A 12,365-nucleotide genomic window follows, 5' to 3' on the forward strand; every position below is an offset into this window, starting at 1 on the left:
TGCTGCCTGCAGCTATATTTGTTATTATTATTAGGGCCTGAGCCCACAGAATGTGGGCGAAGACACTATTGTTATTGCTTCTTCTTCCAATTCTTCAGCCTTTTTGAATTTGCTTTTCAGGGGCCTTAAGATACTCGAAAACTCACAAAACTTTGCAGACTTGTCAATCCCGGAGAGGCATTTGATATTCTACAGGTCCTTTGCATGGGCGTGGCAAAATGGCTCGCAAGCGCCCCCTAGAAAAATCAAACCTATCCCCTTTTTAACGAAAACTCACAAAATTCACATGTGTAACATCACTAGACTTAAAAAAGATGATATTGGCACCATGACATAAACTCAACAGGAACTCGGCCATAATGAATTAAAGGTGTCATTTTAGTCACTTTTTGGTCATCTTTATGCTTTGTACTTTCGAAAACTCCTCCTAGGCCATTTATCGGATCCACTTCAAACTTGGGGAGTGTCTGCAAGACATCTACACGATTAAAGGTTGGGAAAAGACTGATTTTTTGTCACACTGACTTTCGTGTTCGAAAACAAGGCATTGTTTACGTGAATTTCTAGTCACGTTCACTTAATTTTTATGTTTTGTACTTTCGTGAACTCCTCCTCTGCGATTTATCGGGTCGACTTCAAAGTTGGAGAGTGTCTACAAGACACCTTCACAATTAAAAGTCATTAAAAGCTTGAGTCTTCGTCACACGCTCTGGCCGTGGCAAATCCTTGAACTTCACGTTTGAGGAAGGGCACTTGTTTACGTGACTTTTTTTTATTGTTTTTTTTTTGTCGTCACTTTTTGGTCATTTTCGTGCTCCGTACTTTCGCAGCCTCCTAGGTGATTTATCGGATCGGCTTCATAACTGCTTGTAGCTTTAATTGTTATTATTATTATTATTATTAGAAGAAGAAAGAAGAAACAGTCTTTATTCGTCACGCAACACACCACACTACAACACATGCTTGCACATGCTTTGATGGCGGCCGGTGAAATGGATCCTCTGCTTTTGACCCATCCTGGCTTGTCCTTCCTCCGGGGGCACAGCCAGGAGCAGTGGGCAGCATACGTGGACGCGCCCGGGGGACCAGGTGATCAGTGTCCATCGCTGGTCAGACGATGATGGGTGCATGTTTTTGGTGGGGGTCCTTACTGACGTGAGGTGGAGGAAAACCCATGTGAGCACGGGGAGAACATGCAAACTCCCCACAGAAAGGCTCCTATTTGGGAGATAACCCGGCGGAGCACGGTGCCAACAGCGCCCCAGGCGGGAATCGAACCCAGGACCTTCTTGCTGTGAGGCAGCAGTGCAAAATTTAATAATACGGTCTTTTATTATGTGTGCTGCTGTAAAACGGCAAAGTTACTTATTAACGGTAATCTCATCTTTTTTACACTCCAGTCCGCTAGGTGGTGGTGACGCACCAAGCTGCCGGTTAAACCCGCTGCCATCGAACCCAGAACAGGAAGGGGGAAGAGCCGTTGAAAATGGCGCGGGAAGCACACGGCGCGGCGCCCCGCGGGGCGTTGGCGGGAGACGACGCGGCGCTCAAGGTGTACGAGGCGCAGTTCTTCGGCTTCACCCCCGAGACGTGCATGCTGAGGATCTACAGCGCCTTCCAGGAGTGTCTGTACGACATCCTGCTCCTGGTGGAGGAGGTGTGCGTGAGGAAGGTGACGCAGGCGGACGGGCGCGGCGAGGGGGCGCTGCGGTCCCGGGCCAGGGAGTGCAGCCTCCAGCTGCAGCGCTTCCTGGAGCGGCGCTTCGAGCGGCTCTCCGGGCGGATGGAGGCGCTGCTGGTGGAGAGATGCTTCTCGGTGCCGCAGAACGTCCTTCTTCCCGAGGACCAGCCGCACGGAAAGCACCCCGCGAGCATACAGGTCAGGGTGGGAGGGGTGAACGCACCACCGCCGGGTCTGCACCGGGGTGAACACGCCACCAGGCGGCCTGCACTGGGCTGAACACACCACTGGGCTGAACACACCACTGGGCTGAACACACCGCTAGGTCTGCACTGGTCTAACACACCACTGGGCTGAACACACCACTGGGCTGAACACACCACTAGGTCTGCACTGGTCTAACACACCACTGGGATAAACACACCGCCATGCGGCCTGCACTGGGGTAACCATGCCACCTGGGGGCCTGCACTGGGGTAACCATGCCACCTGGGGGCCTGCACTGGGGTAACCATGCCACCTGGGGGCCTGCACTGGGGTAACCATGCCACCTGGGGGCCTGCACTGGGGTAACCATGCCACCTGGGGGCCTGCACTGGGGTAACCATGCCACCTGGGGGCCTGCACTGGGGTAAACACACACCACCACCAGGTCTGCACTGGGGTAAACACACCACCAGGTCTGCAGGTTAAAAAGTCTTACCATTCAGTAGTTCAAATATTGGGCCTTAAAAGCGATTACATTTTAATTTACAAGGTCTTCATTTCAACATTTTGTCTGAGTTGTATATTTGTAAACACAATACATATTTAGTTATTATATTTGTTTTTACGATATTTTGGTATTTCATTCGTGTGACCTGTCTGAAGTTCTGTCAGCTGAAAAAAGTAGTCAAGGGTAGTGAAGTTAATTTACATGGCCCTTAATGACAGTACAGTGTATTACTGTAGGGTAGATGTATTACTTTTCTTAATCAATTATCAATCAATTATAATTATGCTGATTGACCAAAATGAAACTGTTGTAACAGTTCATAGAATCATCTAGTTCATAACCTGCCCTGCTTCTACCATATATACTAGTTTTACCTAGATTATACTAGCTTATACTTACCTCTGCTCTGTACCAGATACTAATAAAAGTGGTGACATTTAAGTCTAGTTAAAATGTCTTTGTCTAATCTGTAGTTGTTTAGGCGTTCCGTGTATGGCTACAAACCCAGGCTTCAAATAAATAAAAATAAAATAAACAAATAAACATCTTGAATATCCTTCTATTACAAATTGTCAGATACTATCTGTTTTACTAGTAGTTTTAACAATACTCTACTAATATCTAAGAAACAGAGCATGAACATTCTGATGTCACATTGTCATAAGTTATATTTAAAAAATTCTCAAACAATGCTATTCAATCTATTAAATATCTGATTAGTTTAATATAGTCCTTGCTGTGATCCTGGTGCTTCCAGGAGGTGATGAGGCTGGAGGCGTCGCTGGCGGAGCTCCAGGGGTCCTACCAGGCGGAGCTGTGTGCCAGGCAGGCGCTGCTGGCTGAGCTGGACGAGCAGAGGGAGGTGCAGCAGCACTTGGATGGGATCCTGCGCTGGATCGCAGAGCTTCAGGCTGCCCGTGTGAAGGAGGGCTTGAGCGGCCTTAACGACAGTGTAATGTGTTCTGTGAAGAAACTGCAGGATGCGGTCGGACAGATCTGCAACAGGCCTCAAAATTGAGCTGCGTAAATGTGATATATGGATATGCTGTTCCAGCAGTTCTTCCAAATATGTGTAATCTAAATTGCCTTTGACGCTTATTCACCAATATTTTTGTATCATAGTATTGAATAAACAAATAAGAAAAGTAAACTTTGTACTATTTTTGGTAAAACTCGTTTATTTAAACTAGTCCCTAGTTTAAATAAATTTGATGCTGTTTGCATTGTTTTACCCAATTTATTTTAGGCTAAAGTAAACTAATGGGAGGTATCTGGACTTGCATTGTCACTCTAATTACTTACTGTTATTTGTGGTTTTAAATATTGTATTTTTGTTAATCTGCTACAGTGTCGGTAGCTAAGATAATTAAAAATTAGATGAACTAGAATAGCTAATGAGGGTTCCTAAAATTGGTCATTACTCAGAGTTGCACACAGTTTGTTTTATTATGGCAGGCTCTCGAACATAATGACAAAGAATGTCTGGAATGTTGTACTTTTATTAGTGAACATGTTGAAAATGCAACATATCTCAAAATGTTGCATCAAATGGCTGCAACAGTTCAGATGACTTGTTAATGTCAATGTCATTTTGATCAGTACCCCTGACATTAATGACGATTCTCATCATGTTCATGGTGCCTTGTTAAATTGACTATTTGGAGTCTATTCGAGTTCTATGAACTGTTTGTCTTTAGATAACCTTGGATCTCGCATCGAAGGTGTTGGATCTGTTTCTTTCCTGTATTAAAGTGATCTTTTGTTTGAATCGATCAGTGTGTGATCAGAACCCCACATTTCTTTCTGTCATCTCTATTCCTTTTGTTTCCGAGGCAATTAGTAAATAAACTTAGTGCATTTCAAAGGGTTTTATTTCACAACACATTGCTTGGCTCACACTTTTCAACACCTTTCCAAACTGCCATTTTGTGGGAGACATTCAGCAACATTTCAGAGGGACCGTGATGACCTTATGAGGGCGGTGGGGATAGTGTGTGAGAAATTAAAAATTTCCCAGCGACGTCATCACTAATGTGGCATCTTAAGGTTTCTTGCCGCCTGAGTTGGCTGAGGTCCAGATCTGATCTCCGTCTCTGTCGAGCTCCAGCTGTCCTTGGTTAGTCAGAGTCAGCCGCATCCTCTGAGACAGCTCATTGCTGTTGCTGTTAGTGCACCAAACCGGCCTCTTGTTCTGCGTGTAAATCACCAGGTTGCCGTCGTCTTGGAGTATGACTCGTGTCCCGCTGCTTTGAGCAGTGTCCGCCTGCCAGGTTGCATAATCACCATATATGACAAAGTTGCCGTCGTGCTGTGTGGAAAAAGAAGATCAAGTGCAGATTTTCTTTAAGATTTGCTTCAATTTCTTTCGGGATAATGATTCATGTTGAGAGGCCGCGCCTTTCACTAGTAGTGAAACATTTTCTTCTCACTCACATAATCAAAACATCTAGAATAATTACCTTTAATGACGCTTCATAGGTTGAAATAATGAGTCGACATCTACCAGGACATTATGACCGAACATTCATCATTTACTACAATTTCACTCTGGAGATAAGGACTCTTAAGGTGCAAGTCTGTAGGGTTTAGTGGTATCTAGGGTGCAGATCACAGCCAACTGACTGAATACCCCTCCCTCCCCGTGGCGTTGCAACACGGTGGCCTCCGCGGAAGAGATGGTGGCTGCGAAACTCGCGAAAAATGCCAACTCCCTCTCGAGGGCCAGTGTTTGGTTTGTCCGTTCTGGGCTACTGTAGAAACATGACGGTGCATGACATGGTGGCCTCCGTGGAAGAGGACCCGCTCCCTACGTCTAGAAAAACGTCTCATTCTAAGGTGAGGAAAACATAACGGTATTATATTTAATTTATGCCCAAACTGTTCCATAAATTCTACACACTGCACATGAAAAAAATATTCAATAACTCAAATGACCCTCCTCCATTATTTATTGTTATTCCGGACAGGTGAATAATAATGAAAAAATGGACAATTATATATTATATATGTATCATAACTCTAGTCCATTGTTATTTTATTTATTATTATTCATTAATATTTTGAATTACACTCAATGGAATTTTTGAAATAAAGCTTAAAAATGTGGCCTTCATAAGACACTCTCGTCTCAAAGCTTCTATTAATTATCAGAATTTTTAAGCTGATTTACACACATCAAGAGGTTACATTTAGTTCTGCCTCAGTGATCCGTTTTTTATAAAAGCCAGATTTCCCACCTGGAAAATAGCTTTGAATTTCCCATCGACACTGCTCAGGAAATCCCCTTGACGGAGCTCCTCATTCGTGCTGAGACTGTTCTTGGACATTGTTCTGTGGAAACAATCGCACTTTGCTCAGAAGTGAAAAGGCCAAAGGGCTTGCATTCACTACAACATACAGTAGTACCCAATGTGTCTTCTTCTCAAGCAGAATAAGGTGCACCATAGAAAAGTATTGGTAGGTAAAAATAGTTATTCAGTCATTCTTAAAACTGCATATCAATCGATTGCACTTGGCAATAATAAAGTAGCAGTCTGTGAACTGCACAAATATTCATCTGGATTTGCAATGTAAGAAATAACAAATGTTTGGGGTAAACTGGTGTACATCCTTCCATCTCTTTAATCTATAACGGCTGCTATAGCTGTAATTCAAACTAATATTGAGAATTTTTTATGAAAAAAAAAACAACAACCCCATTGTAAATCAAAGAGGATTAGTTACTTACTTGTCTGTGCAGAACTTGAATTGCTCTGAATATTGTGACACATGGGGTGTTGGCTGCTTTTATAGTGTTAGTGTTGTGTTAGATAGTTGGCATCCAGTGGGGTGAACAAAGCCACAGAAACACCGTGTGAAAAAGTGGTTAAACCGTCAATTAACAAAATCACATTTACGAAATCAGATCCACATGAATCATATCGGGTTGGTTGCCAATCAGCACAAGGCGTCATCATTTTTAACACAACATTGATATGTGGCTTGTCTGAACCCGTCTCTCCTTGGGAGGCCCTTGCAGTTGGAGAAGTGGCTGATTGTCCCTGCTGTGATCTAGTTCATTACATAAGTTCACTTTTCCCTAAACCTGACCCAACTTTGGCAGGTTAATAAACCTCATACATTTCCCGAAAATCTCTTTCAGTGTGTATGTTACTGTAATTGCACGCACAGATCTGTAAATCACATTGCCCCATAACAAATGTTCTTCCTATGATGGCATCCAAAAAAATAACTTGAAAATTATTGTACGACAGCTCTTGAACATTAGAAATTTCAAATAGTTTTCATTTGATCTCACGCTAATGATACTACACTTTATTTTGACATCACGATCTCGTTCCCAGAAGATGCCTTGTATAAATACAAAATCACAATGTTCACGCAACACAGACCAGGGGACCAGCCGCACGGAAAGCAAAATTAAAAATTTCCCAGCGCAATTATATATATATATATATATATATATATGTATCATTACTCTGAAGTATGACATCCAGCTAAGAATCAGCAGTTAAATTGTGATTCTCCACCAATCATTGGCTTGCAAGCCACTCAACTTATCTACAACAATTTTTTTTATCAAATAGTTTTAAGTAAAGAGTCAATGCAAGCTTAACATGTCAGTCCATTGTTATTTTATTTATTATTATTCATTAATATTTTGAATTACACTCAATGGAATATTTGAAATAAAGCTTAAAAATGTGGCCTGCATAAGACACTCTCGTCTCAAAGCTTCTATTAATTATCAGAATTTTTAAGCTGATTTACACACATCAAGAGGTTACATTTAGTTCTGCCTCAGTGATCCGTTTTTTATAAAAGCCAGATTTCCCACCTGGAAAAGAGCTTTGAATTTCCCATCGACACTGCTCAGGAATTCCCCTTGACGGAGCTCCTCATTCGTGCTGAGACTGTTCTTGGACATTGTTCTGTGGAAACAATCGCACTTTGCTCAGAAGTGAAAAGGCCAAAGGGCTTGCATTCACTACAACATACAGTAGTACCCAATGTGTCTTCTTCTCAAGCAGAATAAGGTGCACCATAGAAAAGTATTGGTAGGTAAAAATAGTTATTCAGTCATTCTTAAAACTGCATATCAATCGATTGCACTTGGCAATAATAAAGTAGCAGTCTGTGAACTGCACAAATATTCATCTGGATTTGCAATGTAAGAAAGAACAAATGTTTGGGGTAAACTGGTGTACATCCTTCCATCTCTTTAATCTATAACGGCTGCTATAGTTGTAATTCAAACTAATATTGAGAATTTTTTATGAAAACAAAAAACAAAAAAACAACCCCATTGTAAATCAAAGAGGATTAGTTACTTACTTGTCTGTGTAGAACTTGAATTGCTCTGAATATTGTGACACATGGGGCGTTGGCTGCTTTTATAGCGTTAGTGTTGTGTTAAATAGTTACAGAAACTTTTGCAATCAAGACATGCAATTATTCATTCTCTCAATGTGTGACACTGTGCATATTGCTTAAATACTTTTTCATTGAAACAAGGCTACGGAATAATATCTAATCAAGGGTGACGAGTAGGATCATGTCAGAGAGAGTTTTCATACGTCAGCTGCTTTTGTTCTTTTATTTATTTGTAAATAAGGAATTAAAGAAGTAACATCAAGGGATGAGATGGAGGACAGAGATGTGTCAATCACATGCTCGTCTTTGAGCTGGAAACCCGAAATTATGCAAGCGGCAAATTTGCTGACATAAAGTTTCCGAAGCTGCTGCATCTCTACAGATTGTGACATCCAGTGGGGTGAACGAAGCCACAGAAACACCGTGTGAAAAAGTGGTTAAACCGTCAATTAACAAAATCACATTTACGAAATCAGATCCACATGAATCATATCGGGTTGGTTGCCAATCAGCACAAGCCGTCATCATTTTTAACACAACATTGATATGTGGCTTGTCTGAACCCGTCTCTCCTTGGGAGGCCCTTGCAGTTGGAGAAGTGGCTGATTGTCCCTGCTGTGATCTAGTTCATTACATAAGTTCACTTTTCCCTAAACCTGACCCAACTTTGGCAGGTTAATAAACCTCATACATTTCCCGAAAATCTCTTTCAGTGTGTATGTTACTGTAATTGCACGCACAGATCTGTAAATCACACCGCCCCATAACAAATGTTCTTCCTATGATGGCATCCAAAAAAATAACTTGAAAATTATTGTACGACAGCTCTTGAACATTAGAAATTTCAAATAGTTTTCATTTGATCTCACGCTAATGATACTACACTTTATTTTGACATCACAATCTCGTTCCCAGAAGATGCCTTGTATAAATACAAAATCACAATGTTCACGCAACACAGACCAGGGGACCAGCCGCACGGAAAGCAAAATTAAAAATTTCCCAGCGACGTCATCACTAATGTGGCATCTTAAGGTTTCTTGCCGTTTGAGTTGGCTGAGGTCCAGATCTGATCTCCGTCTCTGTCGAGCTCCAGCTGTCCTTGGTTAGTCAGAGTCAGCCGCATCCTCTGAGACAGCTCATTGCTGTTGCTGTTAGTGCACCAAACCGGCCTCTTGTTCTGCGTGTAAATCACCAGGTTGCCGTCGTCTTGGAGGATGACTCGTGTCCCGCTGCTTTGAGCAGTGTCCGCCTGCCAGGTTGCATAATCACCATATATGACAAAGTTGCTGTCGTGCTGTGTGGAAAAAGAAGATCAAGTGCAGATTTTCTTTAAGATTTGCTTCAATTTCTTTCGGGATAATGATTCATGTTGAGAGGCCGCGCCTTTCACTAGTAGTGAAACATTTTCTTCTCACTCACATAATCAAAACATCTAGAATAATTACCTTTAATGACGCTTCATAGGTTGAAATAATGAGTCGACATCTACCAGGACATTATGACCGAACATTCATCATTTACTACTATTTCACTCTGGAGATAAGGACTCTTAAGGTGCAAGTCTGTAGGGTTTAGTGGTATCTAGGGTGCAGATCACAGCCAACTGACTGAATACCCCTCCCTCCCCGTGGCGTTGCAACACGGTGGCCTCCGCGGAAGAGATGGTGGCTGCGAAACTCGCGAAAAATGCCAACTCCCTCTCGAGGGCCAGTGTTTGGTTTGTCCGTTCTGGGCTACTGTAGAAACATGACGGTGCATGACATGGTGGCCTCCGTGGAAGAGGACCCGCTCCCTACGTCTAGAAAAACGTCTCATTCTAAGGTGAGGAAAACATAACGGTATTATATTTAATTTATGCCAAAACCGTTCCGTAAATTCTACACACTGCACATGAAAAAATATTCAATAACTCAAATGACCCTCCTCCATTATTTATTGTTATTCCGGACAGGTGAATAATAATGAAATAATGGACAATTATATATTATATATGTATCATAACTCTGAAGTATGACATCCAGCTAAGAATCAGCAGTTAAATTGTGATTCTCCACCAATCATTGGCTTGCAAGCCACTCAACTAATCTACAACAATTTTTTTAATCAAATAGTTTTAAGTAAAGAGTCAATGCAAGCTTAACATGTCAGTCCATTGTTATTTTATTTATTATTATTCATTAATATTTTGAATTACACTCAATGGAATATTTGAAATAAAGCTTAAAAATGTGGCCTGCATAAGACACTCTCGTCTCAAAGCTTCTATTAATTATCAGAATTTTTAAGCTGATTTACACACATCAAGAGGTTACATTTAGTTCTGCCTCAGTGATCCGTTTTTTATAAAAGCCAGATTTCCCACCTGGAAAAGAGCTTTGAATTTCCCATCGACACTGCTCAGGAATTCCCCTTGACGGAGCTCCTCATTCGTGCTGAGACTGTTCTTGGACATTGTTCTGTGGAAACAATCGCACTTTGCTCAGAAGTGAAAAAGCCAAAGGGCTTGCATTCACTACAACATACAGTAGTACCCAATGTGTCTTCTTCTCAAGCAGAATAAGGTGCACCATAGAAAAGTATTGGTAGGTAAAAATAGTTATTCAGTCATTCTTAAAACTGCATATCAATCGATTGCACTTGGCAATAATAAAGTAGCAGTCTGTGAAGTGCACAAATATTCATCTGGATTTGCAATGTAAGAAATAACAAATGTTTGGGGTAAACTGGTGTACATCCTTCCATCTCTTTAATCTATAACGGCTGCTATAGCTGTAATTCAAACTAATATTGAGAATTTATTATGAAAAAAACAACAAAAAAAAAACAACAACCCCATTGTAAATCAAAGAGGATTAGTTACTTACTTGTCTGTGTAGAACTTGAATTGCTCTGAATATTGTGACACATGGGGTGTTGGCTGCTTTTATAGTGTTAGTGTTGTGTTAGATAGTTACAGAAACTTTTGCAATCAAGACATGCAATTATTCATTCTCTCAATGTGTGACACTGTGCATATTGCTTAAATACTTTTTCATTGAAACAAGGCTACGGAGAAATATCTAATCAAGGGTGACGAGTAGGATCATGTCAGAGAGAGTTTTCATACGTCAGCTGCTTTTGTTCTGTTATTTATTTGTAAATAAGGAATTAAAGAAGTAACATCAAGGGATGAGATGGAGGACAGAGATGTGTCAATCACATGCTCGTCTTTGAGCTGGAAACCCGAAATTATGCAAGCGGCAAATTTGCTGACATAAAGTTTCCAAAGCTGCTGCATCTCTACAGATTGTGACATCCAGTGGGGTGAACGAAGCCACAGAAACACCGTGTGAAAAAGTGGTTAAACCGTCAATTAACAAAATCACATTTACGAAATCAGATCCACATGAATCATATCGGGTTGGTTGCCAATCAGCACAAGGCGTCATCATTTTTAACACAACATTGATATGTGGCTTGTCTGAACCCGTCTCTCCTTGGGAGGCCCTTGCAGTTGGAGAAGTGGCTGATTGTCCCTGCTGTGATCTAGTTCATTACATAAGTTCACTTTTCCCTAAACCTGACCCAACTTTGGCAGGTTAATAAACCTCATACATTTCCCGAAAATCTCTTTCAGTGTGTATGTTACTGTAATTGCACGCACAGATCTGTAAATCACACCGCCCCATAACAAATGTTCTTCCTATGATGGCATCCAAAAAAATAACTTGAAAATTATTGTACGACAGCTCTTGAACATTAGAAATTTCAAATAGTTTTCATTTGATCTCACGCTAATGATACTACACTTTATTTTGACATCATGATCTCGTTCCCAGAAGATGCCTTGTATAAATACAAAATCACAATGTTCACGCAACACAGACACGCTACAAACCAATCTCGGTTAAAAACAATCATCCATGAAAACCTTTTAAATACCCCAAGCCATGAATGAGTGAATCTATCTTAAACTTTCTTTGCCTTTCTTAAATTCCTTAAGTGTGTGTAGTGCTGGAAACCAGTCCTCCTCAAATCAATGTTTGAAGCTCACCTGAAAAAAAGCTGAAAGATCACAAATATTAGCAGCTTCAAATACCTGGGAGTCCACATCACAGAGGACTTAACATGGACTGTACACACAGACACTCTGGTGAGAAAGGCGAGGCACCTCAGGCAGCTGAGGAAATTCCGGGTCTCGGTGAGGATCCTCAAGTCCTTCTACTCTGGAGCAGTGGAGAGCATCCTGACAGGCAACATCACTGCCTGGTTTGGGAGCTGTACTGCTCAGGACAGGCGGACCCTGCAGAGGGTGGTGCGTTCAGCTGAACGTACCACTGGACTTACACTCTCCTCCCTGCAGGACTTATACACCAGGAGGTGTAGTAGCAGAGCCCACAGGATCATGAAGGATCCTCACCACCCCAACAACGGACTGTTCCAGCTGCTGCGATCAGGCAAGCGCCTCTGCAGTCACACAAAGAGGACAGAGAGACTGAGACGGAGTTTTTTCCCACAAGCCATAAGAACTGTGAATGCTGACCTCACCAGGGGTCCTCACTGAGCCACACACATAGGCTCCACTACCTACTGTACTGTATGTAGCATACTGTA

General features: G+C 41.7%; 3 protein-coding genes across 4 annotated transcripts; 1 reads left to right on the forward strand and 2 right to left on the reverse strand.

The window, feature by feature from the left end:
• Nucleotides 1–1,486: 1,486 nt before the first annotated feature.
• Nucleotides 1,487–4,701, forward strand: mis12 (MIS12 kinetochore complex component; the record flags this gene model as incomplete). The annotated part of the gene is made up of 2 exons (XM_079998012.1): nt 1,487–1,879; nt 3,154–4,701. The coding sequence occupies 2 exons, from the start codon at nt 1,487–1,489 to the stop codon at nt 3,412–3,414; spliced, it is 654 nt and encodes a 217-aa protein (XP_079854138.1). The 3' UTR covers nt 3,415–4,701.
• Nucleotides 4,438–5,722, reverse strand: LOC307227802 (B-type lectin plumieribetin-like; the record flags this gene model as incomplete). Its single annotated transcript, XM_079997240.1, has 2 exons — nt 4,438–4,704; nt 5,633–5,722. 2 exons carry the CDS (start codon nt 5,720–5,722, stop codon nt 4,438–4,440), a joined length of 357 nt encoding a protein of 118 aa, XP_079853366.1.
• Nucleotides 5,723–7,234: 1,512 nt separating this feature from the next.
• On the reverse strand, nt 7,235–12,087 carry LOC307228008 (B-type lectin plumieribetin-like). Of its 2 annotated transcripts, none has more exons than XM_079997480.1 (4): nt 11,851–12,087; nt 10,135–10,228; nt 8,814–9,066; nt 7,235–7,327 (listed from the first exon to the last, which is right to left on the reverse strand). In XM_079997480.1, exons 1-4 carry the CDS (start codon nt 11,862–11,864, stop codon nt 7,269–7,271), a joined length of 420 nt encoding a protein of 139 aa, XP_079853606.1. In that variant the 5' UTR covers nt 11,865–12,087; the 3' UTR covers nt 7,235–7,268. The 2 variants fall into 2 exon arrangements, with proteins under 2 accessions (XP_079853606.1, XP_079853607.1); XM_079997481.1 differs by lacking the exon at nt 11,851–12,087 and adding an exon at nt 10,637–10,729.
• Between the last annotated feature and the right edge of the window lie 278 nt (nt 12,088–12,365).

Source organism: Zeus faber (genome assembly GCF_960531495.2).
Source record: "Zeus faber genome assembly, chromosome: 3".
Lineage (NCBI taxonomy): Eukaryota > Metazoa > Chordata > Actinopteri > Zeiformes > Zeidae > Zeus > Zeus faber.

What these genes read in the sequence shown, in the direction of transcription:
- LOC307228008 (XM_079997480.1), bottom strand. An exon ending in AATTCAAAGCTCTTTTCCAG is followed by an intron (nt 9,067 to 10,134) that starts GTGGGAAATCTG and finishes TTTTCCACACAG; the next exon opens with CACGACAGCAACTTTGTCAT. An exon ending in GACCTCAGCCAACTCAAACG is followed by an intron (nt 7,328 to 8,813) that starts GCAAGAAACCTT and finishes TTGTTTCCACAG; the next exon opens with AACAATGTCCAAGAACAGTC.